Source organism: Pelmatolapia mariae, linkage group LG18 (genome assembly GCF_036321145.2).
Source record: "Pelmatolapia mariae isolate MD_Pm_ZW linkage group LG18, Pm_UMD_F_2, whole genome shotgun sequence".
Classification (NCBI taxonomy): domain Eukaryota; kingdom Metazoa; phylum Chordata; class Actinopteri; order Cichliformes; family Cichlidae; genus Pelmatolapia; species Pelmatolapia mariae.
Genome location: NC_086243.1, coordinates 1653426 through 1674443, shown reverse-complemented (window position 1 = coordinate 1674443; position 21018 = coordinate 1653426). Strand labels below are relative to the sequence as shown.

At 40.3% G+C, this 21018-nt stretch overlaps 1 protein-coding gene across 6 annotated transcripts; it reads right to left on the bottom strand.

Annotated features, from left to right (window-relative positions):
• Nucleotides 1-1648: 1648 nt before the first annotated feature.
• Nucleotides 1649-21014, bottom strand: tmem68 (transmembrane protein 68). 6 transcript variants are annotated; one of them, XR_010573321.1, is made up of 11 exons: nt 20842-21014; nt 20294-20442; nt 19261-19431; nt 12088-12187; nt 11022-11189; nt 10127-10320; nt 8556-8616; nt 6381-6520; nt 3349-3531; nt 2638-2720; nt 1649-2521 (listed from the first exon to the last, which is right to left on the bottom strand). XR_010573321.1 is itself a non-coding variant. In XM_063461670.1 (9 exons), exons 2-9 carry the CDS (start codon nt 20351-20353, stop codon nt 3427-3429), a joined length of 999 nt encoding a protein of 332 aa, XP_063317740.1. In that variant the 5' UTR covers nt 20354-20442; nt 20842-21014; the 3' UTR covers nt 1649-3426. The 6 variants fall into 6 exon arrangements, 2 of the variants coding, with proteins under 2 accessions (XP_063317740.1, XP_063317741.1); XR_010091477.1 differs by having other exon boundaries at nt 2634-3531; XR_010573320.1 differs by having other exon boundaries at nt 2638-3531.
• Between the last annotated feature and the right edge of the window lie 4 nt (nt 21015-21018).

Sequence of the window (21018 nt, the reverse complement as noted above, 5' to 3'; positions counted from 1 at the left end):
ATCTAATGCAACACAAACTACCAAAATTCAGTTAATAAAGTACACTGTGGTCATTTATCTGGCCTCACGTTTGTTCATTTCATTTTCGAGTCAAAATCTCTCATTGGTGGTAGATTCTCCAGGAGGAGCCAGGACCGGGCTGGTGTGTGCAGACCTGCTCGGATTAATTGCAACTAAGATATGGCAAAAGACATTTTACAAAAAAAATAAAAAAAAATCTCCAAACACTTCCACGTGTCTAAATGTATGTCTGGCTCATCTTTTGAGCCAACCTACCTTGAGAAGTGCTCACACTGCAGCAGATGGATGCACAAAGTTATCAAAGTATTTCCAAGTGTGAAGAACTGCAGTGAGAAGAATCATCAAGAGATTCAAAGACAGCCATACAGTACAGAACAAGCCTGGCAGAGGCAGGGAACCAAAGAGTCACTCGAAGCCTGCACAGAAAAGGTTGCACACAATGAAAATCTCCACCTCTGCAGAAGAGTCTCCTTCCAGCCAACCGGAGATGGATTATGCAGACGGGAAGTGCATCCTCTCAGATGAAACTAGATCTCTTTGGCCATGTTTGCAGAAAGAACATCAGGAGGGCTAATGATATTGGCCCTGCTAGTTTTTGTTTTTTGTTGAAATTATTTTTTTGTTTGTAAAGTTAAAATAAAGTAAGCATCAAAAACTCTGTTTACATTTCTGTACCTTCTCAAATAGCTTGTTTTCCAGAAGCTTGTGCTGAAGACGTGGACCAGACACTCAGATTTCCACACATGTGATATACACAGGAGGCTTTATCGTTATCATTCTGGCCACGATACAAAAAAAACTGACTCTAAGAATTATTAATTAAAGCTGAATCTGAGGGATGCTCCAGGCTCCAGCGCCCCCCACGACCCTGGAAAGGATAAGCGGAAGCGAACGGATGGATGAATCTGAGGGATAGACGTGGGTCTGAGAACTGCCCCTCTGTCAGTTTTTTGTTCATTTAAATTTGTTCCACAGTTTCCTCTGGGATAAATAAAGTATTCTGGTTGTGACTGTACGCAGGGCTGGCATGTTTTCTTCTTTATAAACACGGGTGCAGTAATTAGGCCTCGCTGTTGTTTTATGAACTTGGATGTGGGGGTGGGGGATTCCTGGTGTGAGCAGTGACTGATGTGGGTTTCAAAGCCCTCTGTTGGAGAGGTGTGCCACAGAAAAATGTTTTGCTTGCGATGCTAAAAGTCGTGTTTACCCTTTAGGAGAAAGCTTTGTCTCATTCCCGAGGGAAACCTGTGTGGACTGGATGATCCCATCTGGAACTGTTGCTGCTGCTCCTGCACAGATTATGCTGTGGACCTTTTTGTAGGACCCTAACCTAACAGGCAACTAAAAGCTGGAAGTAAAGTAGGAGGGATATTCCTTCTGAGGTAAGCAGTTCATTATGCTCATGCCTTGTTTTAAGTTACAGATCGCCGTGCTGATGCATGCAGTGCTTTTCCCGTCTTTTACGTGTTGGGCCACTCACTGTAGAGCAACACAACTAGTTTCATAGTAATTTACTTCTTTATTGATCTTGTAATAAAAAAACCTAAATCCATCGTCTGACTCTTTCTGTGCTATGAACTACTCTGAGCCCATTCCTAAAATAACAAACAAAGAAACATCTCAGTAAAGACATTTATTAACAGGCTGGAGTAGCTCTCAGTATTTAAAAGTTTAACACATACTTTACACTGTCATAATTTAAAAATACATGTTAGATCTCAACACTAGTGACATCAGTATGGAAAAAGGCAACCAGTGTGCAGACATTAATGCTCCAGTGAGACATGTCTCTGAGCTGGCAGTGACACCGTGACACCAGTGTGACAAAAGATGTGCTGAATCAAAATATTCACATGTTTAGATATTGAAAAATACAGCAATTACACACAAACTGTAACTGTATCTCCAAACCACAACCAAATTTGACTTTACATTACAAATGATTAGTTAATAACACTACAAAGCACCTAAGACCCAGGGGTAAAAGTGATATCACCAAACTGACATGCAGTGTGCACACTGATATGATCAATAGTTAGAAGAGGCTGTTTTTAGCAATGTTGGATTTTTTACATCAACAATCAAACACAGTCATGTTCAACATCATCATCTTTAAACACTGTACTTTGTTTTCTAATGATCAGTCATTGCTTTGGAACTTTAGCACAGTTTTTCCAGTCCAACACCTTTCTTACTCTATCTTTGGGAAGCAGTTTCACATTCCGGGAGTCAGAATTCAAATTTCTACTTTTGCCCAATCACAAGTCCCAGATAACATATTTGTTGTCCGAATACTAAACAGTGAAAATCAGCTAGTCACCATTGATCTCCAGTTTCAGAAAAAGCTTCTTGCTCTTGTGTATGAAGACAAAAATGAGCAACATAAAAATCCACAGTCATTTGTTAGGCCCCATAAATCCAGGCCTGGACATCGGGCGTTCGCCCCCTCCACATGGATCCCCGATTTGTCATTTCCTGTGAGGTCGTCCAACACCAAGACCTATTTTCCCATTAACGTTTTTGGGGGAATTAAATCATTAGGGCTTTGTTTTTTTTAACTCTTCTATTTAAAATTGAATAATAATAATAATAATACAAAGAAAATACTGTACCAGCCTTAGTAAGAAACTAAGAACTCTTTCCTTGCGTCCTTTCTTTGTATATCCATACTCGCCTGTAGCTAGTAGTGTTCAGCTGTGCTGAAACATAAAAAACAAAACAGCTTTCCTCAAAGAACTGCATGTTACTGTGGATTCTTTCCATTTCTATACGTTACAGGACATCCTTCAAAGTCAGGTTCATAAACTGCAGTACCTGAGTGTTTGAGAACGATACAGTACTTCAATGGTTGGTGGACGTGTGCATGTGGACTTGTAGTGAAACATTAATGTTCAGCTTTTTCTTGTCATCATAAAGCACCCACCCCATACCTTTTCTATAAGAAATATTGATTGATTGGTCTAAACTAATCACTGATCAACTCAAAAGGCATCGACAACAAAACACATTTATTTATTAAAAATCATTATGAATCACTTGTTGATGTTAATGCACTTTTAAATAAACACATTTGCCTTTATCCCACACACACACAAAAATTACATCTAAGGTCACAATAATGTGTCTAAATTCAAATAAATATTTGCTTTTCTTTCCGTCCTTTGAGGGATATTATTATGAAACCTGACTGCATCTTATAAAGTCTTAATTTCAACAGATTCATCTTGAATATGAATATATATAAAAGGGAGTCTATGTAAACAAAAATACATATCAGAGCTGTGCAATAAAAACATCGAGGACTTCAGATGCACATCAGCACCAAACCTGTGCAGACTGCAGCCATCTGATGCGTGGGTTTGGTCACATACTGGACAGTTTGTCTCTGTTGTAGTGTCACTGATGTTAGTGGGCTTTGTATTTGGTGTGGAATCTCTCCAACAAGGCTCTCAGGATGCTCCCTGGGATTTGCTGATGTGTGTCTATCAGAGACTGGACTGCTTGCTGCACCTTCAGAGTAAAAAACACAAACATAGATTTTTTTGCATTGTTCAAAGATTAACGTTTGGTGGAAAAGCAAAACATCCTCCACTAGTTTAATCAGTTATTAAGTTGTAACCAACGAGTTTTTTACACTCAAGGACACTGTTAAGTATCCTACTGGGGGGGAAAGGACACTGTTAAGTATCCTACCAGGGGTGGAAAGGACACTGTTAAGTATCCTACCGGGGGGGAAAGGACACTGTTAAGTATCCTACCAGGGGTGGAAAGGACACTGTTAAGTATCCTACCGGGGGTGGAAAGGACACTGTTAAGTATCCTACCGGGGGGGAAAGGACACTGTTAAGTATCCTACCGGGGGGGCAAGGACACTGTTAAGTATCCTACCAGGGGTGGAAAGGACACTGTTAAGTATCCTACCGGGGGGGAAAGGACACTGTTAAGTATCCTACCAGGGGTGGAAAGGACACTGTTAAGTATCCTACCAGGGGTGGAAAGGACACTGTTAAGTATCCTACCGGGGGTGGAAAGGACACTGTTAAGTATCCTACCGGGGGTGGAAAGGACACTGTTAAGTATCCTACCAGGGGGGAAAGGACACTGTTAAGTATCCTACCGGGGGGGCAAGGACACTGTTAAGTATCCTACCAGGGGTGGAAAGGACACTGTTAAGTATCCTACCGGGGGGGAAAGGACACTGTTAAGTATCCTACCGGGGGGGCAAGGACACTGTTAAGTATCCTACCAGGGGTGGAAAGGACACTGTTAAGTATCCTACCAGGGGTGGAAAGGACACTGTTAAGTATCCTACCAGGGGTGGAAAGGACACTGTTAAGTATCCTACCGGGGTGGAAAGGACACTGTTAAGTATCCTACCGGGGTGGAAAGGACACTGTTAAGTATCCTACCAGGGGGGGAAAGGACACTGTTAAGTATCTTACCGGGGGGGAAAGGACACTGTTAAGTATCCTACCGGGGGGGAAAGGACACTGGACTATGTCAACAGTGACATTAAGCAGGCCTACAAAGCGACACCCCTGCCTCATCAAGGACTATCTGACCGGCTCTCTCTGCTCCTCAGAGTATTTATTCTTCTGACTACTTTTTACTTTTACTCCCTACATTTTTAAAAAGATATTTGTACTTTTTTCTTCTTACATTTTCAAAACCAGCTCATTACTTTTGGTTTGACAGATTTGAGGGGAGTTATTTTTTTATGTCACTGCGAGCCTCCAAACATCAAAGCGATTTGAGCCTGAACAGTAACTCAAGAATGGCAGTACTGATCATTTATTAATGACATAATGTTGCATAAAAAGAGACGTGTGTGTATTGTCAGGAGCTAAAGTGGGCCGGTGTTTTTCTTTTATTTCATTTATTTCTTTTTTTGGAACAACACTGGAACAGCCACAGGTTTTTCAGAAGTTGTGGCTGCGGTGTTTTGACATCTATCCAGTCAAGGTTCAGATGCTGGATTTCACAGGGAGAGAAAAGAACGAGACATAACTTCACTCAGAGATGGAGAAAGATGAGAAAGACGGGACAGGAGAGGAAGAGGAGAGGTTAGATTTAAAGGTAAGGACTGCTCACTGAATGTAAAGCTTACATGTACGTCCTCGTGTATTTCAAGCAGACATTGTGTCTGTACGTGTGACATTATGTTTTTTCATATTGTGAAACCTGCTGCTGACGTAGACTAACTGTGTTATTTAAAGACGATCAACGAGCCAAGACAGGGGAGTGAAAGATTAACAAGATTAGTGGGCAGTAGATCAAGTTTACACGATGATAACTTTAACTTACTAACAACTGAAGATATTTGAATTATTATAGGAAGTTCAAACTCGGATAGAGACGATGACAGTTGAATATGAGAAAATGTGCTGGTGCAATCTTCCCACGCCTGTCTCCATTTCTCCGCTTGGCTATAAGTTGACCCAGAGTTAGTTAGCAGCTACAAGCCAAACTGGGAACACTAAGCATTATCCAGAGGTCTCTGTACAGCTCGGAGCTGCGGACCTGCTGCTTTGGTATGGAGAGAAATATGACAGAAAAGGGTCGCAAATGTGTACGATATGATCTACAAGCACTGATCTGTACCGCTGGTTTGACCCCACATGATCATCCACACGTATGTAAGGTTTCGTCAGCTGTACATTATTACAAAATATGCTGTTATTTTACAATGAATGTCTGTATATATTCTTGAGCTGATGCAGCATTTTATGCTCAGGGCTGGACGGCTGATTGTTGCCTGCAGCTTGAACAGAAGATGACAGCAGATTGAAATGGACTGAAGTCATCATTACAGATGTATAGTTTTTGTGATTATTCTTTTTCATTTGAAAATTATTGGACCACTGCTACGTTTATTTACTTACTGTGAGCTTAAATAGAGCTGCTTTCAGTTCTTAAAATGGTCTTCTTCTTATCAATGGTATTATTCTTGTATTACGTATATGTATTATCCTCTCCGTCTGTTTGAGAACTCATTATTGGCTTCAGGAGACACAGACAGGTCCACTCCCCTCTCATTATAATTGTTGAACAGGTGGACTCTGTCTCTACCTTCAGGTTTCTGAGCACCCACATCTGCGCCCAGCAGCAGCTGCACTTCCTCCGTGTCCTGAGGAGGAAGAACCTGGACCAGGAGCTGCTACTGGCCTCAGTGTTTGGTACACTGGTGCCACATCCATACCTACATCCAACTTTGAATCACCAACCGAGTACCCAGAGTAGATCACACAGGAAGAAATGGAAAGTCCACACAGTAAGGTTCTGATAAGGCCCAGAACCTTGATGTGCAAACCAAAGCACTGCAATGCTGTTAGAATGAAAGAAAGCAAAAGCTTACTCACTTTCTGTGCTAGTTCAGCAGCATTTATGCTGGGGTCATATGGGATGGGATCCCCAAGGAAGGTTCGAAACTTCACAGGAAATCCACCATAAACAGGAGCTATAGGGAGACGAAATCTCTCATAGACCCAGCGGAAAAATCCTGGATAGACACATCAGAGAAAGAGCATGTTAGATATGAGCTCAGACAGCAGTGCTTGGAGATGTGTTATAGAAATAAAATGTATGAAAATACATTATTATACAGTACAGTATCATTATTGTGATCAAGCCCCGGTGAGCTCCACAGTGTTGTTCTAGGTTTAATGAAGGGTATAACTCGGGTCAGACGCTTCATTACAACAAACATTCACACTTCATTTTATTTTGATTCAATTCCCCATACCTGCATTCTACAACAGAACACAGCAGCAATACAAAAACTACGATAAATGACGGTCTTTTAGTCTTTTTCAATGATAAGTTGCAAATATGTGCTGTGTTCCCTGGAACATGTGTCCCTAACCCCGGGAACAGACTGGCTCACATCCCAGTTCCAATCTGGCTGCCACAGCAAATCACATCCACCCACAGCACTCAGGGCACATTTGATGATACAGTGCTTTAGTCTGTACACTAACTAGAGATGGCATGATACCACTTTTTAATGTCCGATACCGATATCATAAATTTGGATATCTGCCGATACCGATATGAATCCGATATAGTGTGTTTTTTAATCAATAAAACTGTTTTTTAATATATTGCTGCATTTTGTATAAGTTTATACTCAAGTTTAAATAAACAACAACACTAAAGCAATTCTGTTATACCTGTATGTAAAAAATACACAGCACCCAAAATATTTCATAGTTCAGCAACACTGACCAATCTAATAAACTTAAACCTGCTTCATCCTCCCTATTCTGGTATTTTAAAGAGTACTTAGCAGAAATATTAAGCAAACTAACTAATAGGGTTGCAAACTCCCAGCAAAAAAAAATAGGGAACCACCCCCCACCCTCCACCTCATGATGCTTAATCGATGTAATCAACTTTTATTTGATGCAGGGTGAAAAAAATGCACAGAATTAAATTATTTTTCAAGAATAATTAAATAGATTCAACATCTTTCTTCAACAGAATTGCAGACTGCACAGTACTATAGCTTACTAGGGTATATTAGACTTAACAGTTACTATATACAGTAATGGACTTCTATACATTTTACATCAGATTAAAACTTTGGGTGTAAGATTCAGATAATTATTTATTAAAAGCTAGACATTTTAAATGAGAATAAGAAAGAAAAGTATGTCTTTGTGCCCCCTTTTCCCTGTTCATGCCCTATCGGCCCCACTGGCTAAACTTTGCTAGATCCGCCCCTGCACAGTTACCAGCCGTCAGCTGCGTAGAAAAGGATCCTGGTGTAGAAAGTAATATTGAATAAATTCTAACAACAGCTTATCAAGGTTAAACGTGCTGCTGTTGTTCAGCCGCTGGTTTCCTCTTTCTGGTGCAAAGTGGGCCAAAAACAAAGAAGAGAGACGGACTCGCAACAGAAAAACCGATCAGCTGATCATTAAGCAGTTTCATGAAGTAGCGGCAGGAGAGGGAGGGAGAGAAAGAGGCAGTCGCTAAATATATCGGTTGTTAAGCTTAACGTGGGAACGCTTTACGAACATTCAGAGATGAACTTACACACTTGCTTTACTTCTCTCTGGGATAACTTCCTCGGAGATGAAATGCTGGTTTGGTAGCGAGGCTACAAATACCAGCCGCTCTATCACGTGATGCACACTGCTCCAACGTGCTACGGTTATGAGCCGAGTTACACCATGTCGCAAGTTTTGTGAGGTGTTTTTTGATATTTAATGGATCGGATTACATTTTTTATTTCTCGCCGATATCCGATCCAGTAATTTAGGTCAGTATCGGACGATACCGATACGTAATATCGGATCGGTCCATCTCTAACACTAACTATTTCATCTCATTGTCATCCAATTTATAATTACCAATAACTGAACCTAACCACAGTCTTTGGACTGTGGGAGGAAACCAGAGGAAACCCAGTCAGGATCAGGAAGACCAGACGCTACGTCTCTGAAACACTCCTGAGGCGATCCGAAACACGAGTTTTCCTGGAGTAATACTGTAAGTGTCACGGCTAAATTTGACATTTTTTCAAAACTTACTGAGTGTTCCCAGAGATCTGAAGCCTTCTCGCACATTCTGAGTAAACATTGGAATTACTGGCTGAAAAACAGAGAGTGCAACACAAAGAGATGATTAGAGAGAAGGTACTTCTATCACAGAATTATTATCATTAAATGTTATAAATTTAAAATATTTTATTAGAATTTATATATAGTTATATTGAGATGCCAAAAATGGCTGTTCATAAACACCAAACACATTAATAATAGAAATATCTTTTTCTTTTTAAGCTACATATTTATTGAAGAAAAACAGAAAAAAACAATCCGTTACAGCCACTGTTAGCTGTATGATGAACAGTTCACAGATATGCACGCATGTATTTGCAAACAAGAGTGTACATCTACATGTAATGGCTGCTACACATAATATATATAATTTGTTTCAACAAGTTTCACTATAAACTTGTCTGGGGGGGGACGCATACATAAATCATTATAAGAGGATCTTTATTTAGCCTGGGAAAGACTTTATAAAAAAGCCCTCCGTTAAGCTGCACCTTCTTATTCATCACTGATTGAAGAAATTAAAACAAGCCTTGGTTTCTCCCTCACTGTAGCCAGGCTGTCTGAGCTTAAAGCATTCCTCTAATGATAACGAGCAATGACTTCATGAACGTCTTCACAAATTAAATTTAACCATTAGAGAAAAACTTAATCACAACCATCTCACAGATGTAACATTAAATACAGCAACTTTCAATACCACTGATACTTATTTATTCTGATTCTGACCTGAGCTAACTTCTATAATGACTTCCTTCAAGCCATCGACGTGTGTTTTCGACCCCACTCCTACAAGACTGCTCAAACACGTCCTGAGCAGTCCGTATCTGAAGAGTTTCAGTCAGGTTTCAGAGCTCATCACAGCACAGAAACAGCTTTAGTGAAGGTTACAAATGATCTTCTTATGGCCTCTGACAGTGGACTCATCTCTGTGCTTGTCCTGCTAGACCTCAGTGCAGCGTTCAACACTGGTGACCATGATATTTCATGACAGAGAACAGTGCTGTAGGTATTACAGGTACTGTGCTGCAGTGGTTTCAGTCATATCTATCTAAAAGACAGCACAGACAGGGTTCAGCCCGAGTACTGACAGGGAGTCGATAAAAGCATATTCTGTCCATACTGGCTTCTCTTTATTGGCTCCCTGTTAAATCAGAATCGAGTTTAAAATCCCTCTCCTCACAAGGTCTTAAATAATCAGCCCCCACCTCATCTTAATGACCTCATAGTACCGTATCACCCCATTAGAGCACTTCACTCTCAGACTGTTGGTTTACTTGTAGTTCCTAAAGTATTTAAAAGCAGCACGGGAAGCAGAGCCTTCAGCTTCCAGTTTGTTTGTTTTGTTTGTCTGTGATTTTTCTCTAGCTATGGTCAGAGATAAAGTATTAAAATAATGTGACAGTCAAATTTTGTAAGTTTAGTTTCACTTGTATCAAATAGGGCAGGAACTGTACTGCTGTGGCCTGTTGATGGTTCAAAACCATTTCAAACATTACCCGCTCTGTACTGAAATGTGACTAAATTAAACTGAAACAACGCACCACTTGAGAATCAATGGCGACCTGGGCAAAGCCTTTCCGTTCGCCCCAAAGGAGAGGGTAGGTCTCATCACTAAACAGAGCTTCCCGTACTCCTCCCGGAGAAATCGCCAACAGGTGACCGTTCTTCAGAGCCCGAACACACTCCTCCTGAGGACCATGGATCACACTGAACACCTCCAAGAGCAATTTGAAACCTATAGTAATGAGACAGGACGACAGAGTAAGGAACAGACGGTCACAGGTAATCACCAATGTTTCAAAGTATCCCCAGTGCATCCACTGAGTGTGAATGTTAGATAAAAATACAAATGTCACAGTATTTTTGTAGCTAGCATGACCCAGAGTACTGAAAGTCTGAGGTATAAAAGGCAAACAGCAATGAAGATAGCAGTCTCTGTCTGTGGAGCTCCTGTGTTGTACATCAGCCAATCACAAAGGACCGCCTAGTCCAGCGATGCAAACATCACATTTCCACCTGTGGTTCTGTGTGGGCCAACACACCTTCAATGCATGTAATGTAAGGGCGACTGATTAATAATCATTTGCTCGGTGTTGACTTCTTTAGTACAGGTTGTTATTTACGTAACACCGGTATCTTCTCCAGCTTCAGACCTCGGTTGGAAATTTTGATCAAGAACACATATTTTATCTCAAGTGACTCCATAATTTCTTCTTCTTCTCGATCTGCAAAGATTCTGGTGATAGCTAACATAATTTCTTTCTTTGTATGTTGAATGAAAATTTTCTATTAAGAAAATTATATGATTTGGGTTTTTTGTTTGTTTTTTTCAGCTAAAAAGTAAATGTAATGATTACACAGTAATTCTGGTAAAGTGTTTAGCGTGTGCTCCGTGTTAATGTTTGCACATGGGTCAAACAGTCCTGTGTACAGTACCTGGGATCTTAAAGAGGAAATGGTCGGCTACGGAGTGGCAGGTCCGTCCCTTCTGAATGATAACGTGAGCGAGGAAGTAGTAGTAGTCGACTGGAATGGCTCCGTGATAGTACACGATCAGAGCTGGTCCTTCATCAGGAATCTTTTCCATACCATGAATCTCATACCCTAGTACACAGGCCAGATAACATTAGGGATAAATAAATTATGCATAGATGGCGCTGCATTAAACACTTGGTAAGTACTTTACTGTCATCTTCAGAGTTTGGAAAAAAAAGACTTTTTGGTTGGTGGAGAGGTTTCACCACTGCAAGGCGATTCTTCAGCTCGAAAACAACTGATGGAGAGTCTCAGGTATTAACCTGAGGGTTGGTGACCCACTATTAATCACACGAGTCATTGCGTGTGATTAATAGTGGGTGTGGTCTATTATGCCCCACCCTGCTATCATGTGAGTTATTGAGGTCATATGAGCCAAGGTGTGGACAGGACTCATCCAGAAAGGGATCTCAAGACTGCATCATCTGCAAAGCCACCATGTGGCCTCAACAATGGTTGTTCACAGGGTCTCACAGCGATGGTGAGTCAACTGGTGTGTCTATATTCCAAAATTCAAACACTGGTAATCTGAACAGACTGTATGTGTACAGCTATGCCTTGTCCTGTTAAGATGGCTGAACATTTGCAGAGTGGTTGTTTGCTCTCGCTTCTACACACTCCTCACTGGACTGCAGAGCATACACTACATTGTTTAGCTTGTGTTTGGGTGTTTTGTTCTCGGCATTCACGAGGACAGAAAGCTAAACCTGCAGTTTGATGTCAAGTCCACGAGAGGCTACACAAAGCTCTCCATCAGCTGTTAGAATTGAACTAGCCTGTTGGATGAGGGGTGACATTCCTTCACAAACCAAACAAACTTTTCGAGCACTCAGGACTACCATGATTTAGATGACTAAGAACTTATACACACATGTATAGTGCTGGCTTTAACCAAATGGAGGCTATTACTTATAGCAGTGGAAGTAGAGCATTGTGTCAACGTAAATGAAGGACCTTGGTGTCCTACCATGCCAGATGGCTCCATGTCCGTCCCACAGAGTAGCTAAGGTCTTCCTGGCTCCGTCCCACAGGTTGTTACAGTAAGCTTCTTTCAGCTGATTCTTCCTCTGGTAGAAGAATCCGTAAGCAGAACTTTAACACCTGGTCACGCTTTCAGGAGATCATCAATATTCACTTTTTACAACATAAGTGAACATTACCTACAATGTAATGAAATTATCTACAAATAAAGACACAAATTTATATAATTATATAAATGCTTGACATTTATGAATCAACAAATAGGTTGCCTAAAATGACCTCATCTGCACAAGACATTTGCTTGACAAAAACACTCCAGCATGTCCTAAATGATACCACTCTATGAAATACTAGAGCACATGAAATCAGCTGACCTGTTCATCAACTTTACCACAAACACACAAAAAGCATCATAAACTCTTTGCCACTAATGCAGTGTTTGTTCCCAACGACTGAAATTAATGTTATAAAAAAATGAGACATCGTGAAAATACAGTGAAACACATTTGAGCTTCACCTACTTCCAACATGCATGAATAAGATCTGAAGACATTAAAGCAACAGTTGTAAGTAGTGTAAAGAACAACTATTACTTTAATGACATATTTTGTTTTGCGGCTGTTATCTTGACCTTGACGAAGGCCACAAGCTGAAACTTTGCAGCATCTTGGAACGCGGGCTTGTTGGGACTTAAATATCTCAAAAATGAGAAAATACAAAATGAAATCAGCCACAGAGCAAAGGTGACGCTACAAAGCAATGATGTGAAAGAGCAACAGATGTGGTTGAAATCTTCATTATCAAACGTGCTTATCTGCTTATGTGAGTAGCCCGATTAAATCAAAACTTTTAGATAATGATATTTCGTGGGGTAATCGGTAGTGCTGGGCGATATGACGATATATATCGTGTGGACGATAGAAAAGCGTCTATCATGCCATTTGTCTTCTATCGTTTCTATCGTTTCTAACCCTAATTTTATAAATTATTATATAAAATATATCATTAACCCTTTACAACTGGTCGGAGCAGGCACACTCCATTTTGCCTAACTATTTTTAAATCCCTGTAGAACTGGAACCACGTGAGGTAGCGCAATAATTTTTTTTGCATATGAAACCGGAGGAGTTGTACTTACATCTTATTCCATTAGCTTGTCCTAGGTCACGGTTTCCTTCCACATATGCAAAAATTGCATAAAAAGCACTTCCAGCAACAAAAACATAATATTCCAGACTTCCAGCAACAAAAACAATATTCTAGAAACACGCTTTGCCGATCCGATCAGCTGTTCATAACACTTCCTACGTTGGAATATAAGTCAGGGACTATCGCATGTCCGCCATTACCCGTCCGAAACCGGAAGTGACGTCATCTTCGCGGAAAATGTAGTTTTTTAGCTTCAAAGTCTATGTTGGTTTTTTAAAAGTCGTGTTTGAGTTTATGCTTTTCTGTACCGTTTCTGGGATGCTTAGAAGTCAGATTACACTGTTGGAAATAGTTTATTTTGATGCACATGCTGTGTTTTTGCAAATTTGCATTTATTTATTTTCATTTTTCCTGTAGTATATAAAAATTAGTGTATCTCAAACATAAAACTATGAAGACACTCAAAATAAATTTCTCGTGGTTGGAAACTATTTTGTGCAACTTTTTTTGTATTTACAGTTTTGAGGGATAAGCCTCTTAAATTTCTCTAACTAGAAATATATGTAAAAAAAAAAAAGATTTTCAATTTTTTTGTAGTTTATTGCACTTTTTTGCAATTTATGTAGTTACTATGGACTTAATGCATACATATTATTAAAATTTGGGATATAACGGTTGTATTGATGTATAGCAACTTGAAATGCTCCCACAAATGGCACTACAGCATGTAAAATGTAAAGATAAACTCTGGCGGACTTGGTTCTATGGTAGGTCTTAAAGGGTTAAATAGCCTGTGCAAATATATTAATGTTGTCTTCTCACTATACATACTCTTAACTTTATGCAAGAGAAAATAAAGTATAAAAAAATGATATTTTTTGCAAAGAAACTCCGTCTTGTGGTTTTGTGACATGGTGCTGCTTTACGTGCACCCGGATTTACGACATGCTTTACGGTAACTCAAAACAAAGACTGCACCCTCTCCACTCGCTGTTCACAGACTGCATACTTTCCAGATGACCACAGGTCAGGTGGTATATCGTGATATATATCGTTATCGTGATATAAAATAATTCATATCGTGATAAATATTTTTTCCATATCGCCCAGCACTAGTAATCGGTTTGTGCTTTATCCACAGTCTCTGATGCCTCCCCACTGACAGGATGTTCGATATCGAAGTTTCGATACTGTGCCGAGCTACTGAAGTGCAGATGTTTAGAAACACTGCTCCAAACACCCAGGTCATGTGACCGTGACTAAATGAGACTTTGGTGCGGTTCACCTCTGTTTCAATAGAGTCCCATTATTTATGAGCCAATCGTTTGGGCTGGGTTTGTGATGCTGTTGCTTCCATTCCTTACATTCACATGTAGAAATAAAAACAACACCCAATCTCTCCTTATTATTTCTGCTGTGGATTGTAAAAGCCAGCACACACGACCAGTCAAAAGTTTGGACACACCTTCTTATTTAATAGTTTCTTCTATATTTTTACTACTTTCTACATTGTGCATATATACCACCGCCATTCCATATATGAAGCAACATATATGGAATTATGTAGCAAAGAAGAAAATTGTAAATAACTCTATATGTTTATGTTTTATATGTTAGATTCCTGTAAGTAGCCGCCCTTTGTTTTGTTGACAGAGCTGCAAACCCTCGGCCTTCTCTCAGTGAGCTTCATGATGTCGTCACCTGAGATGGTTTCACCTCACAGCTGTGCCTGTCAGGGTTCATTGGTGGAGTTTCTTGCCTTCTTAATGGTGTTGGGACCATCAGTTGTGTTGTGCAGCAGTCAGGTTGGTGCACAGCTGACAGCCATGTTTGACAACTGTTAAAGTTCATATTATGGCAAGAACCAATCAGCTAAGTAAAGAGAAACAACAGCCCATCATTACTTTAAGAACTGAAGGTCAGTCAGTCCAGAAAACTGCTAAAACTTTGAATGTGTCCCCAAGTGCAGTCGGAAAAACCATCAAGACTACGATGAAACTGTCTCACATGAGGACGCCCCAGGAAAGGAAGACCAGGAGTCCCCTCTGCTGCTGAGGACACATTCATCCGAGTCACCAGCCTCAGAAATACAAATGTTAACAGCAGCTCAGATTAGAGCCCAGATAGATGTCACACAGAGCTCCAGTAGCAGACACATCTCTACATGTTCAGAGCAGACTGTGTGAATCAGGCCTTTATGGTCAAATAGCTGCAGAGAAACCACGACTAAGGAAAAGCAACAGGAAGAGATTTGTTTGGGCCAAGAAACACAAGGAGTGGACATTAGACCAGAGGAAATCTTTGCTTTGGTCTGATGAGTCCAAATCTGAGACCTTTGGTGTGTATGGATGGTCTCTACATGCACGGTTCCCACTGTGAAGCATGGAGTTGATGGTTTGCTGGTGTGGGGGGGCTTTGCTGGTGACACTGTTGGAGATTTATTCAAAACTGAAGGCACACTGACCCAGCATGGCTACCACAGCATCCTGCAGCAACATGCTATCTCATCATTTATTGTTCAACAGGACAATGACCCCAAACACACCTCCAGGCTGTGTGAGGGCTGTTTGACCAAGAAGGAGAGTGATGGAGGCCTCCACAGTCACCTGACCTGAACCCAGTGGAGATGGTTTGGGATGAGATGGAGCGCAGAGTGAAAGCAAAAGGTCCAACAAGTGCTCAGCATCTCTGGGAACTCCTTCAAGACTGTTGGAAACCATTTCAGGTGACGACCTCATGAAGCTCATGGAGAGAACGCCAAGAGTGAGCAAAGCAGGAATCAAAGCAAAGGGCGGCTGTTAGGAAGGATCTAAAATATAAAACGGGTTTTGAGTTGTTTCACACTTTTGTATAATAATTAATAATTAATAACAAAATTCCATGTGTGTTCAATCATACTTTTGATGCTTCAGTGAGAATCTACAATGTAAATAGTCAAGAAAAATAAAGAAAAAACCGTTAAATGAGAAGCTGTGTCCAAATGTTTGACTGGCAGTGTAGAGTATCCAATCACTGAAACAATAAAATCCAAAGTGTAAGACGGGGCAGTAATAGGAATTATCAGAAGAGTTGTTGCATTTAATTATTAGTTTATTATTCATCCCTGGCTCTCTTCCACAGCATTTCTTTGTCCTATCCTTCCTCCCTCACTCTGACCGGTTGCAGCAAACAGCCTCCCTTCCTGAGCTGGAGGTTTCTTCCTGTTCAAAGGGAGTTTTTTCTTCCCACCTTTGCCATAGTGCTTGCTCATAGGGGGTCATATGATTGTTGGGGTTTTCTATGTTTTCTTTTTTATTATTATAGGACTTTTACCTTACGATATAACGTGCACTGAGGCAACTGTTGTTATGATCTGGCGCTATATGAATAAAACTGAATTTAATTGAAGTGGTCCATGAGCAAAGGAACTCTTGTGGAGAGCTACAGAAAAACCTGGAATCAGCAGGTACTATTGTTTCAAAGAAAACAATGATTAATGCACTCTACCACCATGGCCTGTATGTATGCTCACCACGCCCCTATGGTAAAGAAAAAGCATGCTGAAGTACATTTAAGATTTGCTGAACAACACTCAGACAAGACTGGGAAATAGTGGGAAAATGCATGCAAATAGTTTCTCCATACAGGATGTGGCCTGAAGTTGTCATTATCAACTTTTATACAAAGTATTAAATAAATTTACCTGTGGCATTTTTCATTATTACACATTACTTAATTTATAGACATCAATGGTTCGATTTATTTGCATGTGTGGATTGGATGGGTAGTTACTGACAACCCATTCAAGACTTCCAGTTGGGAAGAATTTGATGCCAATTTGATGTAAATAGTTTTTTTTTTTTTTTAAGACCAGACCAGCAGTATTTATACTGTAAAAAGCTAGAAAACCCATCCATTAATTACAGGCAACCTATTTCTTAACAAATTTCACCAAATTGTTTTCATGAAGTTCTTTTGTTTTCCCTATTTTGTCACCACTAACGCTTCTGGTGCAAATATCTCATAAATAGGAGGCATGCAGGTTCACTGAGTAAAACATCATGCCTATGTCACATGACACAGTATCCACAGTACCTATACGTAATAAAGGAAAGTGTCTTTGTGGTTCAGATGTTGCTCAGAAGAAGATGATTTAAAAGTGTATTAGTCCACGGGCATGAAAGGAACTGTTACGATTGGTCAGAATTAGCCCATAAAAACGTAACAAAGGTTTTTAGTTAACAGTCTTTTCATATAAATAAATTTTTTTGAATAAATATAAAAAATAATGGCATGCCAGCTTTGTTTTTATAGGACAAACCTTACGAGATCAACTCCTAAAAGCTTAAAAGTCAACAAAACACTTCCAAACTTTGAGAAAACCAGTGTGGGTGTTACAATAAACACAGTATTCTTTTCTCAGGATGCTTTACTTTATAAATTCATTTCTGGTGAGCAGCTGAAACAGCTTCATGAGTGTTATAAGAACTTTTCTGAAGCACATTGCTCTTTACCATCACAGCTTGCTGTCTTTAATAGTGTCAGTATGTTTCTTTTGATGTTTGTGGGGCAATTTCTCCAGAACTTGTGTTGATCACAATTATTGACAGGCTGGTATAATAAGTGGGTTTGAAATTGTGCAGGGCTTCTCTGCATCAGTTCACTGAATAGCACTATTGAGATGTGGGGATAGCCAAATTGGCCAGCAGGTGTCACTGTGGAGAGAGGTTTCAGATTGTTTCAAAACTTCGATACAATTTTGGCACAAATGCTTTGAATGTTTCACTAAGCCTTGCTTTCCCAACATTCCCCCTCCCCAGTCGGACTGGGAGTGACGTGTTTGGCCACATGGTCTCCTGTTTTGGCTGTCTGAGTGTCATTCAAAAACGATGTGCGTTTTACAGATAATTGGGGAAAAAAAAGTAAGTAGAGTTTCAGTCTAACACGTCTCTCTGCAACAAAGAAAAACGAAGAGACAGCAATATCACAAGTGTAACAACCTGCCTGACTGTCAAAAATGTGATGTCGGGGCACCGGTTTAGCTCAGCGGGTGAGCAGGCGAGCATATGCTGTATGGCCCGAGAGCAGCGGCCCTTTGCTGCATGTCTTCCCCCCCCTCTCTCTCCCCTCTTTCCTATCTATCTACACTGTCTCTATCCTATAAAGGCTAAAAAAAAAAGGTGTGATGTCAATAAGCATAGTCAAAAATGTCTGATGTAAGTAGGTTAAAGTAAACGACTCATTGCCAACTTCCTGACATTACATAGAGTATAGAGAGACCATTATTTATCTAAAGTAGTGTTGAACACTTTCCCGAGTGGATTAGAGAAAATCCTAAATAAGTTCTAATTTGTGCATCCAATCTTTATTTTTTAAAGTAATGAAAGATGTATGCTGTACAATCTTTCCAAACCTGGAAAAAGAACAGTTCAAAGAAATCATTACTTTTAAGAAAAGTGTTGTGTGTAATATGTGCAATAATGACTTTTCTGGAGTAATGACCCCAACACTGATCACAACAAACTGGGGAAACACCTCCAGGGTGCACAAACATTTGACCATGCATGAATTTAATGTCTGTGATATACTGCTTAGAGATGGTCTCAATGAGAATTGATTATGGAACTGGATTTGCTAAATTCTTATCAATTCCCATCCCTACTTAGGCCTCATATATAAAACTATAAAATACAAACTCATTTATTTTTATTTTTTATAAAATAACAAGTGAGCAGGGCTCACCTGTCCATGAAACTGCTTGCCAGTCAACTGTCCTACTGATTTTGAACCTCTAAAAATAGGGAACTATGTAAAAAAGATAGCTGTGAACTCCTTTACTTAAATCTGAAAGTTTGCACTTCAATCAGACAGTCCTACAAATACTGCGCAGATGTCGAGAAGCAAAGCTGCTAAAATTGTGTTTTTGTCCCAAACATTATGAGGGAACTGTAGATGATAACTAAACAGTGAAGGTCCTTTTATTTGTGTAACTCTATTTGTGTGACTGAGAGTGTAAGGACTGTTTACTTACCTTGTAGACATGAAGGAAGAGTATAGAGAGGTAAAGGAAGATAACGATGAGGAAAGGCACAATGAAGACGATGGCTAGGGGTGTGAAGACCCACAACAGGTATTCCAAGACACTCAGATAGTCCTCTTGATCAAGACCTGCCCATTCCTCCCATGCATGAAACAAACACACCTGTTGACCAGGACCAGAATGTCAATACTAACATCCATCACTTTGGTCCAGATGAAAACATCTCAATAATTACTGGATGGGTAACTTTAAAATACGTAACACATTCTTGTTTGTATTAGCATTAATTTGAAAAACTGGTTAACTGTGTTATGTAACATTACAGTTGGACATAAAATACCACTGAGGGAGAATCTAGAGTTTCTAAGCGACGGACACCATAGAAGCTCTTTTCAATACTTAACATGTGACACGGTGATAGTATAACACTCTTACTAATACCAGGTGAGATCGTAATAACAACTACATTTCAGGACAAATTATCTACATTTAAATTTAGAACGGCGTGGGGCCCACAATCTGAACGCCTCCTCTGTGGAGGAGTGGGCCTCAAAGAGGGCTGGAGAGACATCCCATCATGAACACTGTGGGATTTATTATCCACTTGTTGCCAACATACTGTGGAAAATCCATCCATGCATCTTTTTCCGCTTCTCCTTGAGGCGGGCTGGAGCCTATCCCAGCTGTCCAAGGGCAAGAGGCAGGGTACACCCTGGACAGGTCGCTAGTCTGTCGCAGGGCTAACACTATGGGCAATTTAGACTCACCAATTCACCAATCTCTTTGGACTGTGGGAGGAAGTTGGAGTACCCGGAGAGAACATGAAAACAGAAAGATCCCGGCCTGATGGTGCAACAGTGTTAACCCTCTATTATGGAAAATTTTATTGTATTGTGTGCGTCTTAAAATAAAATAATGCATGAACACCAAAGCTGATGTTAAATAAATAATACATTTCTTTCTAGGTAAGCTCGATTTCATTATCAAGTCCTTGGTGCCTGTAATGCATGGACAGGATGCATACCAAGAGAGAGAGAGTGTCCTCCGCGCCCGTCAGACACGACTGGTTGCCAGTGCCTGACATAGTGCTTTGCTCTCAGCCACGAGAACTCCAGCTCAACCGAGTGACGCTCAGATCAGGTCTCAGGTAGACTGCATAGAGAACACCTGCTGCTACATAAAAAGGAGGTAAAGGAGGACACCGCTAACTCAGTTCTGTGACTTCATTTACAAATACACAGTCGCAGTGGATTACGCAGATCAGAAAAGATGATCGAAATAGCACGTATTACACCAACTCCAATTTCTAGTAAACACCAGCAGCTTTTTAAAATCAAATCAAATGACAGCAACTTTACATAGCATTAGTATCTAGAACACCACCACCGTGTTACTGGGAATAGGAAGAGGCTACATTTGATCAGCCAAATGACAACAGCGAACTGGGGCTACGGTATAATAACTGACTGTGAGCTAAGTCTCATTGAAGGAGCTGGAACATCTGACATTTCTCAATAAACCTCCAATTCTAAAAGCCAACTCCACGGTTACAAACATAAAAACGGTACCTACCGACTGCTTACTCGGTAAAGCGTGCCATTAAAATGTAGCACGACATTCAATATTACACTAGCAAACCCTATGCTTCTTAGAGCTATCAACTATCCTGTTCATCAACCCGGAACGTCGTTGGGCGAACACAGAGTCACAGATTTCTATCCTAAAACTGTGCTGTACTGATGAAAGAGT

What these genes read in the sequence shown, in the direction of transcription:
- tmem68 (XM_063461670.1), bottom strand. Translation starts at nt 20,353, where the DNA reads ATGTCAGGCACTGGCAACCAGTCGTGTCTGACGGGCGCGGAGGACACT. An exon ending in TTTCCTCTTTAAGATCCCAG is followed by an intron (nt 10,321 to 11,021) that starts GTACTGTACACA and finishes TCATTACTATAG; the next exon opens with GTTTCAAATTGCTCTTGGAG. An exon ending in TCGCCATTGATTCTCAAGTG is followed by an intron (nt 8,617 to 10,126) that starts GTGCGTTGTTTC and finishes TCTGTTTTTCAG; the next exon opens with CCAGTAATTCCAATGTTTAC.